Raw genomic sequence first — 23,079 nt, forward strand, 5'->3', positions numbered from 1 at the left:
GACTGATGGTGAATGTGACCAAGACAAAGTACATGCTAGCTGGTGGAGCCGAGCGCGACAGGGCTCGCCAAGGTAGCAGTTTTACGATAGACGGGGATACGTGGCCTCCACAAGAATCTGCGGCCAAAAAAGATTCACATATAAGGCCGGTAGTCCTCTATGGGCATAAAGTTCTAGAGCAGAAACTACCATTGGAATTTCTTTCAAAATAACACATATCTCACCGTAATCTATATTACTGAGTATGATTTTCGTTTTTATTCTGAATTCTCCCGTCCTGTCGCCCCTGTTGGCAACTCTCGGATCATGGTCATGGTGGATTCAAGAATGACAGTGTGAGTATAACGGGTAGGTTAGGTATAGTGTACAATAAATGGGATTGATGGCGAGTTATCGACGGTAGTTTGGTAGACAGACTGCTAACATTCTGATGATGACGATGATTGATGAATTTTAAAACTGCTAGGTGGTGATTAAAATGGTTGACAGTTAAAATGGGTTTCATTTCTTCTTGACAATGAATGGATATGACAGGAACGGGTGCACCGTGACGGCGATTTTTGACCTACTAACACTGACTAACGAACGATTATTTTGTGTTTGTGACAGTAACCATAGTATGACGCTGATGATTAACGAACGATGATGCATGCGATCCGACGGAGATCAAGATGTGAATTTTTATTACAGATTTTCTGGTTGGATTCTGGTGGATTTATTTGGTTTATTTAATTTTTGTTATCCAGTCTGTTAAAAGATGCTGGGAAAAAGAGAAACGTATTCTTTTGTGTTCTTTTTGGTAGTTTTGATCAGTTGAATTCAGCTTCGATAGTTTAGACATATCTAATATTGTTTCTGTTTATTACCATTTTTGTTATGCTTTCGTTATATGTAGCTCCCTTGTTTTTGAATACTTGTTTATTTTAGCTTTGCCTACATTTTATTTGACTTGAAGTTACTCTTTTAGTATGTGTCAATAGGTTTTTTTTTGTAGAATATGTGTTTTAAATACTTTGATTATGGACAACGAAGAATTTGTAGACTGATTTGGTTGAATTACGTTTATTTTAAATTTAAGGGTGATACACATCGGTGTTCGATTGAAATGGGTCTACTTCTTAGCTTTGATTTAAAAGTAAATTCTATGTGTAAAATATCGGCGGGCACTGCAGCTTAAACAGTGATACAACCAATTTCACTCAAAATGTTCAATTAATGGAAATTTTTATTTTGGAATAAAATATTTGTTCGATGATAAAATACGACAAATTTTCGAAAGAAAATAACCTAACCTAGAAATTCGATGTACATTATGGCTAAGATTCAAAATGTAAAGAAATATAATTCTTCCAACTAACGCTAACATCAGATCCTGAAGATTTTTATTTTCCCTAAACAGTAGGTTAAATAACTTGTGATGTTCGAGTACAGGTTTTGAAACTAAACTGAAATTACCACAATCATCTACATGTATATACTTAAAAAAACCGTACCTCTACTGACTTAGAAATTCGATTTCTTTGATTCGAGGGAATAATTCTACTGTGCTTTAATTTCCGACTTGTGTTTGTTTTCATCTAATTTACTTCATTTCGATTTGTATATTGTACCAATCCAGTCTTAAATATTATAGTATTTTATTGTTATGCAAATATTGGTGTTTTCCCCCGTTCTGCTACTTTTCTACGCCACAATCGAAAGCTTTAAAATGCGAGCCAAAAGCCGTTCTAAAAAGGGTTCATGACTTTTAGTTTTCTTACCGTCCCTGTTTTTTTTTTTAATATCCAATAGGGACTCTTTCCTTCCCCTCTCTGGGACGGACCCTGTGTTTCCCAATTCCCGTGCGCGCACGCAATCATTCGCAATCATCACACTCTCCAGCAGGAGTTTCTACGCGTTTTCTACTTCCTACTACTTCAACACATGCAATTATTTGGTATATCACTTATAGATTGAGTGTTTTGGACCGGGACCCCAGTCCCATTAGCCTTCCCTATTCCTGTGCCCTCCGTCCCATCTCCGGCGTGTGCGGTGGAAGTACCTGGGGTTTCTTAAGAATCTGCGGCTTAACCTTAACCTGTGGTTTAAAGGAACTGAGATTCTTTGCCTGCTGTTCTTGGGCCAACGAAGTTGCTGCAGCCCCGGATGTGCACTCCGATGATTTCACTAGACAACCCCCGGTCAAGTGTAGATCGGCAAACTGCGACACAAATTTTTGGGTATTTCTTGCCGGAATGGGACTTTTTGCGAGTTCTTTGCTCGCCGGAATAGATGCTTGTAGTGCCTCGCTACCACCACCGCTGGAAGACTCCTCAATATGAAGCACCTCGTCAGACGGAATTCTAGTCACGTCTTTTCCCTCCCCACTTTCCTCAACAATCTTCGGGATATCCGTCGATGTCGGGGTCTTAATACTGCTCTCTTGAGGTTTAACCTCAGCTTTCGGTTTGTCAACCGCTCCCTTCACGTCCAACTTGACCTCCTTCTTGCCAGTATTCTCGTATACAACCGGTTCTGTCGAAAATCGCTCATTCTTCTTCAACGTGCACTGGTTCTGGGCAGCGAATCGTTCCGCCGACGTCATGTCCTCCAATTCGCTATCCAACGATTCTCTTTGAAAGGAATCAAATATCCTATTAATATCACGTAAATCAACCCCAAACCCCTAAACAAACTCACCTGGAAGCACTGCCGACGCCGTCCTTTCCAATTGCAGCCGGTGGCAAATCCATTACCAAGTCCGGCGCGATTCTGTTCCTGCTCAGAATTCTAGACGTGGTCAAATTCTGATACGAACTTTGCGTCGCCCGCTTCTGCCACAGATCTCGATTGTGCTGAAACACATTCCCGGAAGCCCCCGTGTTTCCCCCACTACCGGCCACCGACAGGCTAAGCTTATTCTCCGACAGGCTGAAACTCTTCGAGTGGAACTTTCTCATGGGCCTCGGTTCGCCATTCTCGTCCACATTCTGATTCATTCCGGCCAACGAATCGCTTAACCGTTGCTGTTTGCCTCCGTCTTCACCGGAACCCTTTCCCGAGGGAAGCGTATCGCTACGACGATTCAGTATCATCGTCGATTTGGTGTGTTCCGGTGGGTCACCCATGCTGCCCAGCTTCGAACGGAACTCGACGGTGTCCTCTGAGTCATCGTTGCTGCCGTTGCCGCCTCCGCTGTGGCTGTCCGGGGCCGGCGATTTGTCTCGCTGGACGGTGATCTTGGTTGGCTCGGCGTAGATCGGTTCCGAGGGTTTCTGTGGCTGGAAGAAAATAGATCGGATGGGGATGTCGAACGATGAGTAGAAGTTTGTGCGTTACGGCTAAAGTTTATTGGTTAATGGCATGTGAGGTCACAACATGGAAGGTGAAGCGGTTATTCGGAAGATCGTTAGCCAATAGAACAGAGTTGGATGGTGCACATTGGCAAACATTGGAGTGTAATGATGAGAGTTTGATTTGAATCCTTAGGATTAAAGTGCTGATTGCAGCCTGTTCAGAAGCAAGTATTCCAACGTTTTAGGACGCGCGGGCAAAAATCAGGCTAAAAATTCACATTGTTCATTAATCGTAAAGTCCATTTCAAGCACCCAGTGCTTGTTTAGGTTAATTGATTGAGCAATCGTTTTTTTTTTTGGGACCATTAAGTTTCAGCATCAAAATTAGACATTCGGCGGTTCAATCTTCATGATTTTGAATACCTGTGACTCTTCTAGTCCAATTATAGATTAATGACCACTCTAGCTCTTCTTAACCACCGAAAAAATCCAGAAATGACAACCGGAGATACCCGTATTTAGGGACATTTCAATGTTTGTACCAAAACAAGGCATTGGACGGCCTAATTTTCCTGTTTTTTAGGCAAGTGATTACACAATAATGAATGGATGACCTGTCTGGTCCTTTGCGGCCACCGAAATAACCAAGGAACGACCACTAAAGAAACCCATATAGTGGGAAACATTAGTTTTTGTACCAAAACTAGACATCTGGCGGCACAATCTTCTTGGTTTTTGAGCAAGTGACCCATGCCACACAAAAATGAGTAAATGGCCACTCTGGTAGAAATTTTTTAAAAATTTCATTGAAAAATGTATGTTTATGAAATGTTTCATGTTTCAAAACAAGAACTGACACAAAAACTGATCATTCTGTTTTTTAAGCATGTTTAGAAACGTTTTAAATTATTATTTATACTAGCCATTCACTGATTATTGTGTGATATCCATTGGCGTAGAAACAGAGTCATCCCCCCCTCACAATTTTGAATGATAATGTATATACAAAAATAAAACAATTAACATTATTCTAAAGTGCAAAAATTCTTCGGAACTTATTTACACGACTCTGATTATTGACAAAAGAAAAACTCTTCAGTAGTAGTTCTTTATTTTTTTGTACAACAATAGTGCGAAAACCATTATCAGCGTGGCGGTTTTGACTTCTGTGGATCGCGCGACAATCGTCTGTCTGTCAATCTGTTGGTTACCACTAGAACCAGCTTGTTCTTGTGTGCGGTAAAAATAATGTTTCGATATCTCAATGGTGTTTTGAATGTTTGAGCATAAAGCATAAAGGATCCCCATGTTTTGGGAGGATGCTTTGCTCGAGGTGTCAGGTGATGATGATTTCCCTTATAAGAATTCACTATAGAAATCCATACATTAACTACAACTCATATGTGTCCCACAAAATTAATTGAAAAATTGGTTAAACTACTAAAGGAATTTTTTAAACAGAAGAAAGCGGAATTTTTTGGCGAAAAATTGGGCTTAATTCATAATAGATAAAAGTAACCTAGTGTTCAAAAGTGTTAAATTCTTTCTTACATTTTGCTTTAATTCTCATAAAAACTCATTTGTTAAACTCAAAACTATATTTATTCAAGATAACTTAATATGTTTTAATTCTTGAGAAATTCAAAAAAAAATACTTGGCTTATTTTCGACCGATTGGTAGCAAACATTTTGAAGCCATGCTTAAATATTTCTTGATAAATTTTAGTATAATCAAACTTCTCAAGGAATATCGGGGGCAGCTTCAGAAATTTTGTTTTATAACCCGAGGAGGAAAGAATAACTCGCAATAACTTATGCATACCATATTTTGGTATCATACCATAATAAGGTATTGTTCAGTCGTCAATGCGTCATTTTGGTATTATAATGGTATTGGAAAAAATGTTTAAAACAATTAAAAATACTTCATTTTGGTATTCGATAGCTATTGAGGACTGCTGGAGGTATTGAACTACTATTGAAAAATTTCACTTTTATATGAAAATCCATCACGTATTATTTAGGTATTACAATACCTGATCTGATTATCAGCTTGGTATTTGTAGAATATGCAGAAGGTATTATTTGAGGTATTTTACCACTTATGCAGGGCTCATTCATACCTCATTCAGGTTGTAAGTATTGGAAATTTTCTGGCATAGAATATCTTAGTTTGGTATTCAGTAGTTATTTTCTTCTGCTCGGGAAGTGACGCTATTTCGACAGATATTGGAGAATTCGAGCTACTAGTTTCGGCGCTGCAGTCTTGGGTAATCAAAACAAATGTTTTAAATATTTCCCAACGTTTCGACTCTAATCCGAGTCTACTTTTTCTCTCCTGAATTCTCTCTCCCTGAAGAAGACTCGGATTAAAGTCGAAACGTCGGGAAAATCTAAAAGACTGCAGCGCCGAAACTAGTAGCTCCAATGTTGCTTTATATCTCTTGGATATTAGTCATATAGGATTTAAGATTTGTTCATACTTTGAAATTGAATTCCTCATAGAGGACAACTATTTCTTCTATGTCTACTTTTTATTGATTTCGAAATATGTTCCTGAATGAAAAAAAAAATCGAGGGTTTAAAGTTTTTCCTCGCAGAATCCTCCAAAAAGCAGCTTAGGACGACATCCTAGGAGAAACGATAGTATAGCCATCTGAAGAAATCCTTGTTCAAGGATTCAAGTTCAAGTTTCCAGGGAAATTTTTGGAAGAACAGTTGTAAGTTTTCCATAAAATACTTTACAACATACAGTCCGCAACGTTACACTCTTAAAAATAATGGAAATTACTGTGGACGTAATTCATAGTATGACTGAATGACACATGATGTAAATGATAAAACGACACAAAAATGTATATGTGAAGATGTATTGAAAAAAAAAAAACGATGTCACTATGATCGGCATTTCCCTGATCAGACGCTATGCTATTTGAAATGAAACATAAATTCACGTCATTCGGCTCGCTTCTTTTATGTGCATCCAAAACACGTAAAATCACATGATTTTTTCGGAGTGTGTATTTTGTACGGCCCGCGAAGAGCTTAAAGATTCTAATCATATCTGGCCCATTTATTGTTTTGCTTATTCAAAGATAGGACCTACCTGGGAGGGAGGCACAGATACTACACATGAAATATAGAACAACGTTTGTTTGAACTGCAAGATATCTCCAGCTTGCCAACAACAATCAAGGCAGGCTTGGGGAAAATCGCTAGTATTCTTTTGTTGTGTACTTTCGATCTTTCCTGACAAACATGAAAAAAGGGCCACAGTTTTCTATGCACTAAATATTTATTTTCATTGGAAAAAGTAAAACAATGCGTTTTCAATGCTTTATATTCAATCAGATTGAAAGCTGCTCACGTGGCATTACTTGCATTGTGTGTTTGTAATTATTTCCATTCGATTTTTGTCACTTTTGATGAAATGCGAATATGTGTTCTAATCAGTTACGCGCTTTTTCCATGTTAGTCCAATGTTTGAGATCTGGGCTCACAGTGACAGTTCGTGACAGCGGAATCCTGGCTCACTATGACGTACAGAAATTTTGTATTGGTTTCTCCCTCCCAGGGACTTACCTGTGAGGGAGACACCGATACTACACACTAAATATGCAACAAACTTCATGATAATTCTAGCTCGTCAACGACAATCAAGGCTGGCTTGGTTAAAATCGCCAGTTTCGTTTTGATGTGTCCCTTCGGTCTATCCGGACCAACATTGAAAAAGGGCCACATTTATCTATGCATTTAATTTCACTTATTATAGGAAAAGAGTTAAAATATGCATGTTTCACTACTGTTATTTCATTTAAATCAAAAATGCTATTGTGACATTGCTTTTAAATGTGTAGAAACTAAATTTTATCTGCTGTCACCTTCAACAAAATGCAAAAATATGCTTCAATTAATTACGCGCTTTTATCATGTTAGTCCATTGCACTATGGTCCAGGAATCAGTTTTACGCGGAAAGATGCATTTTGAGCTTTAGAATTAAACATTAGACAAAAATGGTCTTCTACAAAGTTGTTTGTTTTAGTTGAGCCCTTTGTTTGGTGTTATTGAAAATTAGGGTGGACCACATTTTCATAGAAATTCTTGCGCAGAAATTTTTTCTTTTCTTGAGCTGAACTGCATACCATAGCTTTACACCGTCAATGTTGTCGTTCACTCATTATTGTGTGAGGTGGGTCACATATTCAAAAAATCAGGAAAATATAGCCGTCGAATGCTTAAGTTGAGTACAAAATTTGATATGCCTAAATACAGGTATCTCCTTTGGACATTCCTGGGTTATTTCGGTGGTCAAAAAGAATCAAATTGATCGCTCATCTCTAATTGAACTTGAAGAGTCACAGGTATTCAAAATCATGCAGAGTGAGCCATCGCATACTTACTTTTGGTGCTGAAGCTTAGTGGCTCCATAATACGGGATTGCCGGTGGTCAATCCGGTGCTCTAAAAGGATCAGAATAACCAGAATAATCATCTTTTTGGCAAAATACATCCAAATACAAAAAAACATAAAGATTTGGACTCAAATGAATAGAATTTGGAGCATAAGTCCTAGTAATTTCATCTAATTGTCCAAATTGGCCACCTTCCGGTTCCTCCTGGACCATACCATAGTTTTTAGGAGATGTGCTCTGGTAACTTGTTGTTTTTTATGCAAAAACATTCATCATTGTGAGTAAAAAATTGAACTTTTTTACAGTTTGGTGAAGAAAATATATGAGCTGAATTGCCTGTAAGGCTCAAAATTAGTTTCATTGGAAGAAATATGAATTTAATTTCGCACTCTATTATAAAAAACGGTTGCATCTTACCAAGATTACTAGATTTTTTTTATTAAAAAAAAACTGTGGTGTACGGTTAGATTTACGAAATCTAGTATTTTAGTCTGGACCATTTTATGTCAATTTAGGAAAATGTATTGAATCGATTAAGTTTAGAGCAGCAGATTTTTTTTTTCAACGAAGTTGCATTAAACTGGCTTTGCCGTACATTGCATACCATATATAATATTATTGCTTCAAATAAGAAATTTGACACATGTAAATCTATGAACATTCGAATTAAATTACTATAGTAATAACTAATAAACAAGCGTTAGTTTTCAAATACGTAATATTTAGATCTCATTCAAACCAGCTTAGGAAATAACTTTAGTTTTAACTACTTTTATGTTAACACAAATATCTTCCAATCACCCTTTCGATTCAACTGAGAGTAATTGCTTCAAGCCTACTTAGGAGTAAGACATATGTAACTACAAAAGATTAAAACTTGCATTAAGGGTTACACACAATGAACTATCAAGAAAACGTAGAAATACCACTGTTAGCCACAATCAAAGAAATTTAAAGAACAACAGGAAATTAGAAGCAATGCATAGAAGAAAAAGAAACACAAACAGTATTAGCAACGCATAACCATCAGAGCAAAACACGTAAGCAGAAACAAAAAGAAAAGAAATGTATTCTCACCTCGACAGGCTGTTGGACGAAATCCAATCATTGTGGCAGCTCAATGAGAGAAAACAAAACGGCAACAATATGACAATGAAACAAAACTTTAACGCAAACAAAGACATTCAGCTGACAGAGGAGCTCAAAACGCTAGAAACCGCAACAAAACGACGTACACGTACCTTCAGCTTCATAGGGAACCACATAGAACGTTAGGGTGTTATGGAATCAAATTTTTATATTACTCTAGCGTGAATTTGTATTCTTACAAATAACATCGGGCGTATTTTATTTGCATCTAGTTCGATTCTATAAACTGCTCTTAACGATTAGAGAAGGTTGTGATAAAGTCATATTTAATATGACGAAGTGTTCTCTTTCGATGTAGAACTAGAAATAACTATCTTTACACAAGATGGCCACCACAATCGAGTTAACGGTGACGATAGTCTAGGCTTAAAAACAAAAATATGAGGAGAAAAGGTTCAGAGAGAAGATTTGTTGCAAGATTATAGTGACCCAGCCCAGTCCTTGAAGAACTTTCATTCCGCATTACTCTCGAATTGTTAGTTTTCGTTCTGAGAAAGACTACGTGGAATAGGATTGAGATTTGAATTTTTGCTACTTTAACGAGACTCTGGGAAACCACGATCTAAAAGGTTAATTCTAAGGATAAAAATTCGAAACTCGAGCCAACCGAAGAAAAAAAAACGTATGCAATACACGCAACAAAAATAGTACATACAAGCACTGAGCTAGAGGCCACATTCAACGCACATGCAATTTTGTAAGATATAGCTGCCTAAAAGATATTAAACGATTTGTGTTTGCTTCGCACGCTTACAAAAAATACGGAAAAATCTTAATCTTTCTACACTGAACAAAAATAACACAATTAAACACTGCTAATTTGACACGAAATGATAAAAATGAAGGTGGCACTTTACACAGAACAAAGCGCATATTAACGCACTTTTGCACGCTTCGGTTATGAATGAGCGTAGAGCTGTAACAAGCGGACAAACGGCCAAAACAACGGCAATATCTGGAAGTTGAACAAATTGCACTTAAAATCAAACTGTGGTCTCCAGTACCTCGAATGTGAAGTGGGTCATATCCTCCAGAAACTCCCCAGACGTTTCGAACGAGTGCGGTTCATCGTGGTAGCTGTAGGTTGATCCCTTGAGGTCCACTGTGTCGTAGTGGATGTAATCCGGATCTTTGAGGTCGGCGGTTAGCTTTTCACCGATCAGTGGATGTGCCGACGGAAGTGGTGGTTGATGCGTGACCTGGTTGTTGATCGGCGGCGGTTGTTGAGTCTGTTGCTGCATTTGCTGAATCGTTTGGTATTGTGGATGACTCGGAGAAGCAGACATAGCGCTACCCCCAATAGTGGAACCAGAACCTGTAATGCTTCCTACTCCTTGGGTAGTGGTGCTGATGGTCGAACCAGTATAGTCTGATCCGCAGGTAATGTTAGAGAGCGTATTTGAGTTGTTGGTGCAGATCGAGAGTTGGCTGTTGATGGAGATGTTTCCGCTGGGTCGTCGCTTTCGGACGGATTCCTCCGAGCTGGAAGACTTCAGGTGTTCACTCTTATCACGATCTTCATCTCTGTGGTAAAAAATGCGTGTAAATCGATCTATTGCATAATATTTATCTGAAATCAAATCTTACTTGATCTTGAGTGAAATATATTTGTCCGGAATCAATCCAGTTTTTCCATTCACTGCCCCACGCCACCAATCGTTGGAAACCTATGATATTATTGAAAATGCAATAGGCGATCTAGCATTATATGAGAATCAATCAACTTTACCTGATTATACAGTATCACATTGTCTCCTTTTCGTAGCGATAGTTCCCGTTCTGATCGTGCATTGAAGTCGAACTGTACGATGGCTTCGAATGTGTCCGATTCATCCTCCGAGGGATACACCTCCGAGTCCGGATCCTCGGAGACTTGCTCTGTTGGTGAATCACCAACATCACTGTGGAAAATATATAAAACATTCGTTAGTAAATGCGGCATGGAGTCTATTGAGCAGAACTTACTCTTCAAACGGTTCCGACGAGATGAATTTCTCGTACTGCATGCCACCGAGGTCCTTCGGGAATAGCTCCGCATGGTAGACGATAATGTTTTTGATCAGCTCGTTGACCTGATTCTGGTACTGAACCTGGTCCTTGTCCTCGGGAGCTGGCATTAACGTAGGGCCGAAACAGATGGCCAAGTTGTATGCGTCCATCATATTTTCGTCTGAGTATTCCGATAAACTGTTTCAATGAGCCGAAAAAGATCATTAGTTTTTGTGAACAGCATGTTTTTTATATGAATAAAACTTACTGGTTCAAAAATGCGAAGAGATACCGTATCACGATCACCACGGACTTTGGCAGACTCTGGAAGAACTTTCGAATGCCCAGCACAATTTCGTGTTTCGACTCGAGCTCTGATGGAGAAAAATAACCTGTTTTCTTCGTTTCGTACTTCACAGACAAGAATACTTACGTGCCAATGAAACAAAGTGATCGAAGTAGATCAGCGGAAACAGTGGTTCCCGGAGTTCGCGCAGATATAGCTTTAGGACACCAGCCACTGAGTTGATGTCCGACGCGTCTGTTGTATCGGCAAGCGGGTCGTCGCCCCGCTCAAATCCTTCCTTAAAGTTACTTATTTCTACTTGAGATCCAGACACCCGGAAAATACCCTGATGATGTAATCCTGCAAGAATTCCGAAACGTTGATAAGTTGTTCAATTAACAGCCTAAATCTTTAATCATACCGAACAAATTTATGACCCGAATGCAGCTCCTTAGTATTAATGGAATCTCCTCGCTCGTAACTTCCAGATATTCCTCCAGTGAGCCACCGAACAACTTTGGTCGACCGGACTTGTTCATCCGACCGATGCGTTTCCGCTTGGGAACGTTCGACTTGGTCAGCGTATCGGTTTTGATAGCAGAGTCCTTGGTCAAAGCGCTCCGCAGAAATTCCGCCTTCGAGTCAAGCCGTGCTATTCGTGATGTAGCGAGAATATATTCGCGAATTTTCTAAGGAGAGATCAAAGATTATTGCACACGTTTGCAAATTGGCTCCCAACAACTTACCGTGATGTAAAATTCTTCAATCTCATTCTTGTCTGACCGTAACTTAAGAGAGGAATTTTCGGGCTTAGCGATCCCGAGAGCCCCATCACCGAACGCCGAACTACAGTCATAGTCCTTTGTGTTGAGTATTTCCAGCAGGTTGATTTCGGCCGTTTCCAACGTTTTCCAAATCTCTTCCGACTCCATGCGGAGATTGTTAACGCGTTGTTCCAGCTGTACCAGTCGAGATTCCATCTCCTGATGGAGTGCTTTCTGCAATTCTGGCTCGACGTCTTCGTCCTGGCCTTGGAATTCGAGCCGTTTTGGAATCATGAATGCTGCACTGTGCTGCTCGAGGAACTTCTGCTTGTCGGCTCGACTGTCCATCGAGTTGATTATGTGGGATAGGGTATCCGTGTTGTTTAGTACTGCTCGGCAGCGTCCCTGATCGGCGGATACGTGCATCAACAGTGCCCGGGAAACGACCGAATGGAAACCGAGATCCATACACTGTGAATAGGAAAATAATTAGAAACCATGCAAACCATTTGTATTCAAGATCCTACATCGATCAGATCGCTCAGATCCTCCACAAAGTACTTGTGGATGGTAGTGTTGGACGCCTCCAAGCACAGCTGGTACTCGTTCTTTGCCTTCAGGGCCTTCAGTCTTGCGTCGGTGTATTTGTTCTTGCGCTTGAGCACCTCCTTCTCGATGAGCTTGTACTTTTTGCTGCGCTCCAGTTTCTCCTTCGGTACGCTCTGTTGCAGCTTCATGCGCTGCGTTTCGGCGGCACGGAGCTTTTTCTCCGCTTCCTTGGCCTCGGTTTGGTACGTGTGGTAGGTTTTCATATTGGTGTGCAGCTCCTGCAGGATGCGCAGGATCTCGACGTGTGTTTCGAAGCCAATTTCGCGGCACTAGAAAAATAAGAAAAGGTTTTATATTAGTCTTTATTGCAATAGAAAAAGCTACATTTACGAATCTGAGAACCTGAAAACAACCTGACCTGACTTGTTATTTTGGTGTTCTAAAGAGTAAATATTGGTAAAGACCTCAAAAAATTTTGATTTTTTCCTAGGCTTATTTTTTTTGTTTATAGAGACTTTACCCAGAAGGGGCATTCGTCTCTCCCTAGGCTTATTTGATACAGATGTATCACCAAATAGATATGTTCAATTATTACAACAAAGTATGCTTCTTCTTCTTCTTTCTGGCGTTACGTCCCAACTGGGACAAAGCCTGCTTCTTAGCTTAGTGTTCTTATGAGCACTTCCACGACCCTCAGCTTGGTCTTTCTGAAAAGCTGCGCGTTTACCGCTACGACTATTTGGGCCCCAAATTTGCAAATTATGCAAATATTTGTTATTCAAAATGCTTGGGGTACGTTTTCCTAAAACCATTGAAAGACACTTGGTTCAGTCTGTCTGTATCCTGAGAAATAGCTCACTGAAAAACAATTCTATGGCATTTTTCCTAATTCTGTGTATTTCTATCCAAACTTCAGCTATGCTTATATGTAAATAATGTTCAAAGTTTTTATATTTTTCCTTTCAAAGTCTGATTATTCCCAAGTTTACCGATGCGTGTTTCGATTTTTAAATGCACAAAACAATAAATAGGAAAGTTTTAATAATTGTTTTTGCTCATTCGATTCTAGATCAATTTGTGAGTGTCCTTCCAAAAACTGGGCTTATTTGGCTACTGCATAAACATTTCACAGTAGTCTGGAGCGAATTCATTCCATTTCTATTACATCGAAAATATATTGAGATCGTTGATTAAAGACAAGTTTCGGCTACTAGAAAGATTTTTGGTTACTTTGTCCGGCAAAGTTACACGCTTTCAGAAGTTACGGTTCCAAAAAATCCCTAAATAAATTTATTCAGTAATTATTTCATGGAATTTCATAGGACTACTATTTATAGAATTCAACAAGTACTTTGTCCAACGATATATCCGTATCTTCTATAAAATTCTCCGGATAAACAGCATGAAAAGTAACTTATGAACTCCTGCAAGAATCTCCGAAAGAACATCTGTACCTTTCAAGTCTTGGAGTATACCATGGATAAATTTCAGAGATAATTATTGTTAAAATTACCAAACGCAACGCTGGATAATAGCATGAAAGATATTTTGGATTAATCCCTGAGAACCAACGGGTGTAATACTTGAATAAATTTGTATAGGAATAATTTAAGTGATAAATTGAATTTATTAACAAGTATACTAATACCGTACACACTTAAGGCTGATTGGCTTCCAATTAGCCTAGGTAGCCGCAAAGTGTCGGTAGCGATTATTTCAATTGGCTCAGAATCAACACTACGGACTGCCTGCTTCAGTGGTGGTAAAAGTCCACCCCACAGGTGACTCCTAATTAGTGGTGTGATGCGTACCGTGCCTAGGAATGAATTGTTACGAGGGTCTATATAAAACCTAACCGCAAACGGAGTCTGTGAGGTACCAGGGCCGCCCTCCACAGTGTTGAGCCCTTCCTGTGCTACCCGGAGCAATGGCGCGGGTGACCTTGTGTTTCTCCGAGATAATCGGCTGCCCTTCTTCAGTCTCCAGCCAGAGGCTAAATAAGGGTGGGATTATGAATATGTTGTTATTTAATTTGAATTATCACCTACATGGATTCGCATTATGCATTTTACAAAGTTCAAGAACCTTACTTTCGTAAGGGGAACTTCTATCTAGGTAACCTTGTGGACCCAGTTTTTGATACTTTCAGCAAACTTGAAATGGCAAACTCCATGCGCGGGGCATTATTATTGATTATTAATAAACAATCGTTGCTACACTCATTTCTGAGTTAACTACCAGAGCTGTATGTACTGTCACAATCGATGTTTCTGTTGGTGGTTGAGGTCACCAAATGCGTCTATTGTTCGATTAATTTACCATATGATGAACCATCCCAAACGGATGATTGAAAACGAGTTGTCGTACACTGCGTAACAAAGGCCCTCCGATGATTGTTGGCAGAGATGCCAATGCAAATCACATCATCTGGGGCAGCTCAGATATCAATTTGAGAGGCTCCAGTTTGATGGAACACTCAAGTAGTACAGATCTTGGATTACTTAACATAGCCAACCGCCCAACCTTCATGGTATCTACTAGAGAAGAAGTATTAGACATAACGCTCTGCTCGAATAGAATCAGTCACAAGTTGACGAATTGGCATGTATCAAATGAGGAACCATTATCTGATCATCGCTACATCTTCTTTGAACATTCAAAAGTAACTGCGCAGACTTTGCTTTTTAGAAACCCCCGGTAAACTACACTACAATTGGTTGCGACCACATTTTATGGATATTCTCCGTTCATTGAAAATCCAAGTGATTTAGATGATACCGTTGATACTACAACATCCTACATTATGGAAGCTTTTGAAGAAGCATGTCCTCTGAGGTCTGTGAAGTCTACAAGAGGGACCCCATGGTGGAATTCCGATCTCAGCCTAGGCTCAGGAAACAATGTAGAAGAAGTTGGAACAGACACCGTTCAGCTGCATCTCAGAGCCGTTTAAGTCGGATTGCAAGGCTTACATGAAGGCTCTTCGATCTTCTGAACGATCCGGCTGGAAAAACCTTTGTACAAATGTTGAGTGAGTTAGTCGGCTGAACAAAAGCCGTGCAAAATCTAAGGATTTCCAAGTGAATGAAATTCGCTTACCTAATGGTAACTTTGCTTCTTCTGATGAAGAAGTCTTAGAATGTTTATTCAATACACATTTCCCCGGATGTGTGGACATAGCATCTACGTATGAACCAAATGTCTTTTCATGTAGTTACGAGTCTCTAGCTTCGATTCGCAGTATCGTAACTACTGAATCATTTCAATGGGCACTCAATAGTTGTGCTCCTTTCAAATCTCCAGGAGCAGATGGGATTTATCCTGTTCTGTTCCAGAAGGGATTTGAGTTTATCAAACATGTTTTAAAAAAGCAACTTGTAAGCAGTTTTGCTACCGGGTATATTCCCAGACCCTGAAGTGATATTACTGTGAAGTTTATCCCGAAAGTAGGACGAACAGCGTATAAGGAAGCGAAAAGTTTTAGACCAATCAGTCTGACCTCTTTTCTTCTGAAACGTCTGGAACGCATTATCGATCATCACATCCGTGATGTTTATTTGGCAAACATGTCTCTTCAAGTGAATCAACATGCTTACCAATCTGGAAAGTCCACTGTGACTCTTTTATACAAAGTTGTATACGATATCGAGTAAGCATTCGTTCAGAAGCAATCATGGTTGGGTGTTTTCTTGCATATTGAGGGTGCCTTTGACAACGTGTCTTTCGATGCCATATTGGAAGCTGCACAAAATCATGGGCTACGTACACTGATTACCATTTGGATTTACCAAATGCTCAGAAACCGACATCTCTTCTCGACATTGCGTCGAGCAGCGATTCGAAAATTGAGTGTTTGCGGATGCCCCCAAGGGGGAGTCTTGTCACCACTTTCGTGGAATCTCGTAGGAGAAACGCTATTGAGGCAACTCAATAATAGCGGTTTTCCAACTTATGGTTTTGCCGACGACTATCTAGCTTTGATAGTTGGTATGTGCATAAGCACCCTATTCGACCCGATGCAAAGTGCTCTTCATGTAGTCGAGCGTTAGAGTATCACCAATATGGCCTTTCGGTTTACTCGAATAAAACATATATTGTTCTTTTTACGGAAAGACGAAACCGCGATGGTATTCGACCTTTACGTCTTTTTGATTCTGAGATTCATGTGATTGATCGTGTTAAGTATGTCGGAGTCATTCTAAATTTCAAACTATCCTGGACACCTCACATTGAATTCAGAGTCAAAAAAGCTTGCATGGCCTTCGGTCAATGCCGGCGAACCTTTGGAAAAACCTTGGGCCTCGAGCCCAAGTATATCAAATGGATATACACATCAGTTGTTCGAACAATATTGGCATATGGATGTCTTGGCTGATGAGCTAGCTCGCCCTGAGTCAGCTATTCCGATTTAGAAGTGCTGGGTAAAGCTTCAGATAAATGCTTTGGCGGCAACTCAGCACAAGCAATATTGGAATAGTTTAACAAATCTGTCAAAGCGGAATTGCAATCTCTTGGTCAGAGCTTTGACTGGCCACTGCCGATTCAACTATCACATGGCAAATGTTTAGCGAGTTGACTCTTTTATGTGTGATAGTTGTGATGTCAATTATGGAATTTCTTATCATCTTATAGGTAACTGTCCAGTTTTCGCGCAACTGCGATTCCAATTACTCGGTAAACACTTATTGAGTGAAGCTTTTAAGGGAGCTGTTTGAACCTATCGCGGTATGAAGCTACATGCTCTCAATTTGCTTATGCGGTTTTCCCTCTTCAAGAGACCCCACCCCTATTTCCTCCCTTTTTCCCTTCCCTTTCCTATTCCATCGGGTAGATGATGAAATAGGCTCAAATATGGTGATGGCACAAATCTCCCAAACAACGGGGATCGTGCATTTGGAGCCGGCCTTCTGATACCTGATTCCTAATATGTAGTAGCATGCAAGATAAGGTGGATTAATCCCTGAGAACCAACGGGTGGAATCATTGAACAAATTTGTATAGGAATGATTGAAGTAATAAATAACATTTCTTTAAGAAAAACCTAACCCCGCACACATTTATATTAGGTCTGTCAAATTAAGTTTCGGATAACTTACCTTCCTATATATCCGTTGCACATCATCCCAAACAGACTGTAATCGGGCAACGAGATGTACCGAGTAGATCTCCGACAGGGCTGCGTGATCTTTGGATAGGGATTTTGTCTGGTTGACCAGCTGCTGCCAGCAGGAGTACGATGAGAACATGGGCCACTGTTCCCGCCTAAAAACAGAAATCAGAGAATCAGTGTCATCACAATCAATAAGTAACTGCCAAATCAAAAATCACTTACTTTTGTCGTTGTTCTTTGTGTCGCAGCTGGAGGCTTTTGGCCAGCTTGTCCAGGCTCTTGCTGTAGTCCAGTTCGACCTCGCCACGCCGCCGGAAGAAGTCCTGCAGCTCCTGGATGAGCGAGATCTGCGACTCCATTCGCACGTCGAGAAACTTGAGCTGTTCATTGAGCTGCTGTCGGATGTCTGGCGATTGGGAAGAGAGACAGAAAAGAAGCGTGTTTTAATTAGATCGGGCTTGGGCTGGGTTCGAGATTATGTGGCACATATCTGTAATTGATATGTGCGGTTAGGGTCTGGATCGAATGTATACATTTTCTGAGTAGATCATAATGCCGAACGTGAGAAGAACGGATCAGAGACTGGGGAGATACGGGGAGCAAAATAGTTCACCACAAATCAAACAACTTCATCTTGTCTTCACATCTTCATAATGCAGATCATCTTACACATTGGTTGGACGAATTCAATCAGTGGAACGATGGTTTGCATTTCTTGATGGGTGATCCACAATTCATGAAACTTATTTTGTATATTATGACATTTTTTATGTTATTCGCATTAAAAGCATTACAAGATGTTCTCTGAACCTGTCTGAATGTACAGAAAACAGACTTATTTTTAGGTATTTTTTCACAATTTACAATTGTTTATGCTCTTTTCTCTTTTATTAGTTGATTCAATTAAAGAATAAAGCCTCTGCTTCGTTGACTTGAAACCAATTCAATATCTCAGCAGGACTGGTAGTAGACTATGGGTCTTTAAAACAGGAACTTCAGAAATCTCCATGTTTGAAGAATAGGACTAACCAAGGACCAAAAATAGACCAAACAAAAACCATAAAAAGAAACAGAAACCAAATGGGCTAAAAGATAATTAGTAGGAAGCCGGATCCTATTCTTGGCACTTTTGATTCACTTCGGCAGGGGGATTTTTTTGAAAGCTACAGAGCTTATATTTGGGTACAATGTGCGTCGTACTGAAGCGCTTCTTATTGCGAAGTTTCATACAATTCGGTCGAGAAAAACCCCCCATGCCAAAGTGAATCATGGAAGTGCCCAAGTGGTTCTGCACCCTATTTATAAAAATATATCATGGAATAACACCATGCATTTCACTAAGAATGTTCCTTCCTGTTTTAATTTACCACTATGTATTTTTTATGATTTACTTCAAGAATTCCATCAATAATCTTGTTCAGATTTCTTTAGATATTATTCCTATGATTTCTTAGTGATTCTTTTACGAATTTCCTAAGATATTCGCACAATAATTTTGTTAAAGATCCATTCAAAAATTTAATACGGAATTGAAACCCTAGAAATTACTCAAGGATAGAAAATGTCTACGAATAACCCCAGAAGTCTCTCCAGAGTCCACCAGCAATACCCCCGATGATTGTTTCTGGAATTTACCAAGGATCTCTTAAGTCCTCCAGGAATGCATTCAGAGATTTTTTCATTGTTTTCCCAAGGATTTTGTCCTCCAAAATTTTCGTTTGGGACATCTAAAATAATTGAACCAGTAATTGCTATATGGACCTTCTCTCTAGACGCCGTCCTAAGCCTAGTAGTAAAGTCCACGACTACCAAGAAAAGCCATGCTGCAGTCCGGTCTGATACTTTCAGGATCTTTTTGCAACAGTAATTTCCTTTACATCACTAATCGTGCCTGTCATACTCGCTTGAACGAGAGAGCTTTGGAGATTTCGCTCTGCAGAGTTACCAAAATTATAAAATGAGCTGCTCCAAGTATTTTTTCAGATAATTCTCCTGGGATTCCCCAGGAATTTATCTAGGAATTCGTTCTTTGTCTCCAAAAATCTTCCATTATTTCCTTTTGAAATTCCTCCAAAGATTCTCCAATGAAATTCCGCAGTAATTTCATCAAAAATTATTTCTCCAGGGATCACATTAGAAAAATCTCAACATTAATCCTTTTTCGAAAATCTGTTCATGGAATCCTCCGGAAATTTCTCCATGAACGAAAAGTTTTTCCTGGAAGAATCTCCGGAAAAACTGCTAGTCGAACCCCTAGAGAAATCGCTGTAGAGCTTACGGTAGAAATTATCTTGAAAGAATTTCTGGTAAAATCTTTCGAAAGAATGTCTGAAGAAATTTCTGGAAGAGTCTATGGAGATTTTTCGAGAGAAGAAATTCAAGAAGAACCTGGGGAATGGTTGCGTAAGAATTTCTGAATGTTTCTTTGGAGCTTTCCGACAAAAAAGAGGAGAAAAAGAGACTTTAGAGAGCATCCATCAAAATAAACTGCAGTAAAGTAATGACCATGTCCCTATAACCTGCTATAGCAGCTCTGTCAAATTGATTTTCTACACCTTACGATGATGAATCTTTCGTAACTTTTAAAATTAATACTTGTCAATAAAGAAACAAATCATTCAACAAATCTTACTCAAAACCGACTGACAGCAATCACAGTTGCTTGTAACCTAAGAGGCACGACCAACAACAAGCGTCCCCATGCCATCGTCGTAGGGAGGTATTAATTTACATAAACTTGATTCAATTTATCCACCTTTACCACAGTCAGTCATCAGAGAGTGTTTGACTTTTTTTTGTTGCCCCATCCATCCCATGCTTCGACGATGTCCGATCCCCTCACTTTTCGCTGTTAATGCACAGCGGATGCATTCAATTGACGATGAATAACGACGAAGACCATGGTTCTCACCACTTGTTACAGTAGGGGATAAACATTTCAGACTTTCCATACAAAATAACCAATTTGGGTAGGTTAGATTTTAGTTATTTTTGTCCCGATTTGAGTTACTATTTCAATCACGAGTTGAAAGAGTAATAACAATTTGACTTAAGAGAATTTTTTGAAGATAATCTATAAAACTGAACCTATTGAGAACTAGAGGTACAGGTCCAAAGCCCTGATAAAGATGGTTGGAAGGCTATGACCGTGGTCATCATGTGAAGAGCAAACGGACAATGCTGTATCGTGTCAGCACCGAGGAGGCAGCCAATCCAGCTCGATTTAGATAACGTAACCCTGGTTAGGTGGCCTATCGAAAACTCTACACCAACCAACCAAGAAATGCAAAACTAGAGCAAGCGGATTTATTTTTCGACAATGCAACCAATGAAGGACAATGATTGGCAAGTCTGATCTTGGTACGTCAGAACTTTGAATCAACCCACGCGTGTTGGACTCCTGGCTCGTGGCAGCTTCTGGCATATCGGCGTGAACGTGACAGCTATCCAGGAAATATGCACCAACGAACGATTAGCCTGATGCATTGAAGAATGAGTTCTATGAGAGCCTTAAGGCCTACGGAAAGCGCACAAAACAATATGTCAAAATAGTCATCGGCGATGCAAATGCGCGGGTCGGGGAAAGAAGATTTCCGACCCGTAATTGGAACGGAAAGTCTCCATTCCGTTACCAATGATAATGACCTGCAGCTTGATGCTACAGGGATGGCAATCAGTAGTACCTACACGCAAGAATATTCGCAACCACACCTGACGATACCCGAGCGGTGATGTCTATTCCCAAATAGACTACGTGCTGGCTGATGGGCGACATTTCTCAGATGTCATGGATGTCAGGACCTTTCGAAGCCCTAATATAGACTCGGGTTCGTTATAGCTCAAATCCGAACGCGCTTATCCAGCGTCAGAATTTCTAGAACTAACAAAACGCTACGCTTCAATATCCAACTCACTTGTCGACAGATGGGGTAGCTGTACAGTACCGCCAGCAGCAAGACAAGCAGTTAGGAAGAATGAACGTTTCTGGAGATGTCAACACCTTGTGGGATCTTATCCACGTAGCTGTGACAACAATGGCGCGGGAAGTGAATGCCACTGATCAGCAACGAGGAGAAACGACTGATTGAATGAAGAATGATGAAGAGTGCCGGAGAGTGACAGACGTGAAGGGCTTTAAGACATTTGATCGAAAGACATTTGGTCGAATGCCATTTGGTCGAAAGTATATTTGGTCGAATGGACATTTGGTCGAATGACTAGAACATTCTGTCGAAAGTTTATTTAGTAATAGTTGATCGAAACATCGTTCGGCTCAACAGATATAAAACCGAAATAGATTTTTTGCACAATGGTTGATCTTGAGTTTATTTTGAGCAAACATATTTTTCATCGAAAGTCAATAACAAATCTATTTACAAGCTAAATTATTAAGTACGTACGTTATTACAACGTGGTTAGTATGTGTGCTAGTGTCTATATAGCGTGAATTTTTCTTAAAAATATTCTTATTCTTCAGCCATTTTTTGGAGATGAGAGGCTTTATTTTATCAAATTTGTAAAAGTTCAAAAATAATTGTGTCTATTTATTGCTTAACGTTGCAAGCAATGATCAGATGAATTTATTACTATTTCAAAATATCATCATTCTTTGGAAATGAAAAAAACCTCGTAAATATTCTTGTCGCTCAGTTAATGGAATATTGAACATAGTTGAATTTATATTCTTTCAAAATACCATATATATTTATATATAACACAGCGTAACAAAAATGACATTTTTGCGTGTCTCAAGGATCAAATAATGTGTCTCTAGTAGAATTTGGGTCGCTAAATCAGATGCCGTTCTCAGAAATGTTCCAGCACGTCACAATTTTTAGCTACAGGTCGCCAAAGTTGTATAAAACACTGGTTTTATTGATGTTTACATGAAATTTAAGGTATGATTTATGAAACTTTTCTGTAATATAATCTACCAATCATTCTAAATAGGACTTAAACTTTCAATTTAGATACAATTTAGTTGAAATTTCATGATACAATTTAGTTTAAATCGATTTTTGTCAACAAGCTTGCAGGCTTCATATAAACTTCTTCGTTTCTCTTATATGGCAAAATACAACACTATTCTGAACCACCAAAAATAACATTTTACCATCGAAAATATTATGAACTTTGTTGATAATTATTGTTTTATACATGAAGTTTGAGTTATGTAACAAATTAAGCAAATAAATTGCCGTACAAGCTGGCAAACTTGCAAGCAAGTTGGATGAAACAGTCAAATTTTGCATTTTCAACCATCAATATCTCGAAAACTAGACGTGCTATGATATTTCTGAAAACGGCAATGGACTCAGCAACTCTTAATTTAGTTAATAACGGTATTTTGATACTTGAGACAAAAACGTGTTCCGCAGTGTAATTGCTGATCTTTATCCAATTTCAACTTACAAAGTGAGTGCTCGGAAGCTTCATTACCTATCAAGTTTTACAGCGCGACCGTGAAAAATAAGTTGAAATGCGTGGACCAAACCTGATACAGTAGGCCATAGAACAAAAAGGAAAAGGCTTTTAGGAAACGATT

At 39.3% G+C, this 23,079-nt stretch overlaps 1 protein-coding gene across 9 annotated transcripts in view; it reads right to left on the minus strand.

The window, feature by feature from the left end:
- Positions 1-231: 231 nt before the first annotated feature.
- Positions 232-23,079, minus strand: part of LOC5577744 (SLIT-ROBO Rho GTPase-activating protein 1) — a 307,496-nt gene continuing 284,648 nt past the window's right edge. For all 9 annotated transcript variants that reach the window (XM_021850986.1, XM_021850988.1, XM_021850983.1 and 6 more), the window contains 13 exons: positions 17,757-17,940; positions 17,521-17,686; positions 12,403-12,753; positions 11,858-12,346; positions 11,533-11,800; positions 11,259-11,471; positions 11,094-11,199; positions 10,802-11,023; positions 10,566-10,737; positions 10,424-10,503; positions 9,841-10,360; positions 2,680-3,260; positions 232-2,612 (listed from right to left, as the gene is read on the minus strand). In XM_021850986.1, coding sequence (XP_021706678.1) covers positions 1,994-2,612; positions 2,680-3,260; positions 9,841-10,360; positions 10,424-10,503; positions 10,566-10,737; positions 10,802-11,023; positions 11,094-11,199; positions 11,259-11,471; positions 11,533-11,800; positions 11,858-12,346; positions 12,403-12,753; positions 17,521-17,686; positions 17,757-17,940 — 3,971 coding nt within the window. In that variant the 3' untranslated portion in view covers positions 232-1,993. The remainder of the gene's footprint in view (positions 2,613-2,679; positions 3,261-9,840; positions 10,361-10,423; positions 10,504-10,565; positions 10,738-10,801; positions 11,024-11,093; positions 11,200-11,258; positions 11,472-11,532; positions 11,801-11,857; positions 12,347-12,402; positions 12,754-17,520; positions 17,687-17,756; positions 17,941-23,079) is intronic.

Source organism: Aedes aegypti, chromosome 3 (assembly GCF_002204515.2).
Source record: "Aedes aegypti strain LVP_AGWG chromosome 3, AaegL5.0 Primary Assembly, whole genome shotgun sequence".
Classification (NCBI taxonomy): Eukaryota; Metazoa; Arthropoda; class Insecta; order Diptera; family Culicidae; genus Aedes; species Aedes aegypti.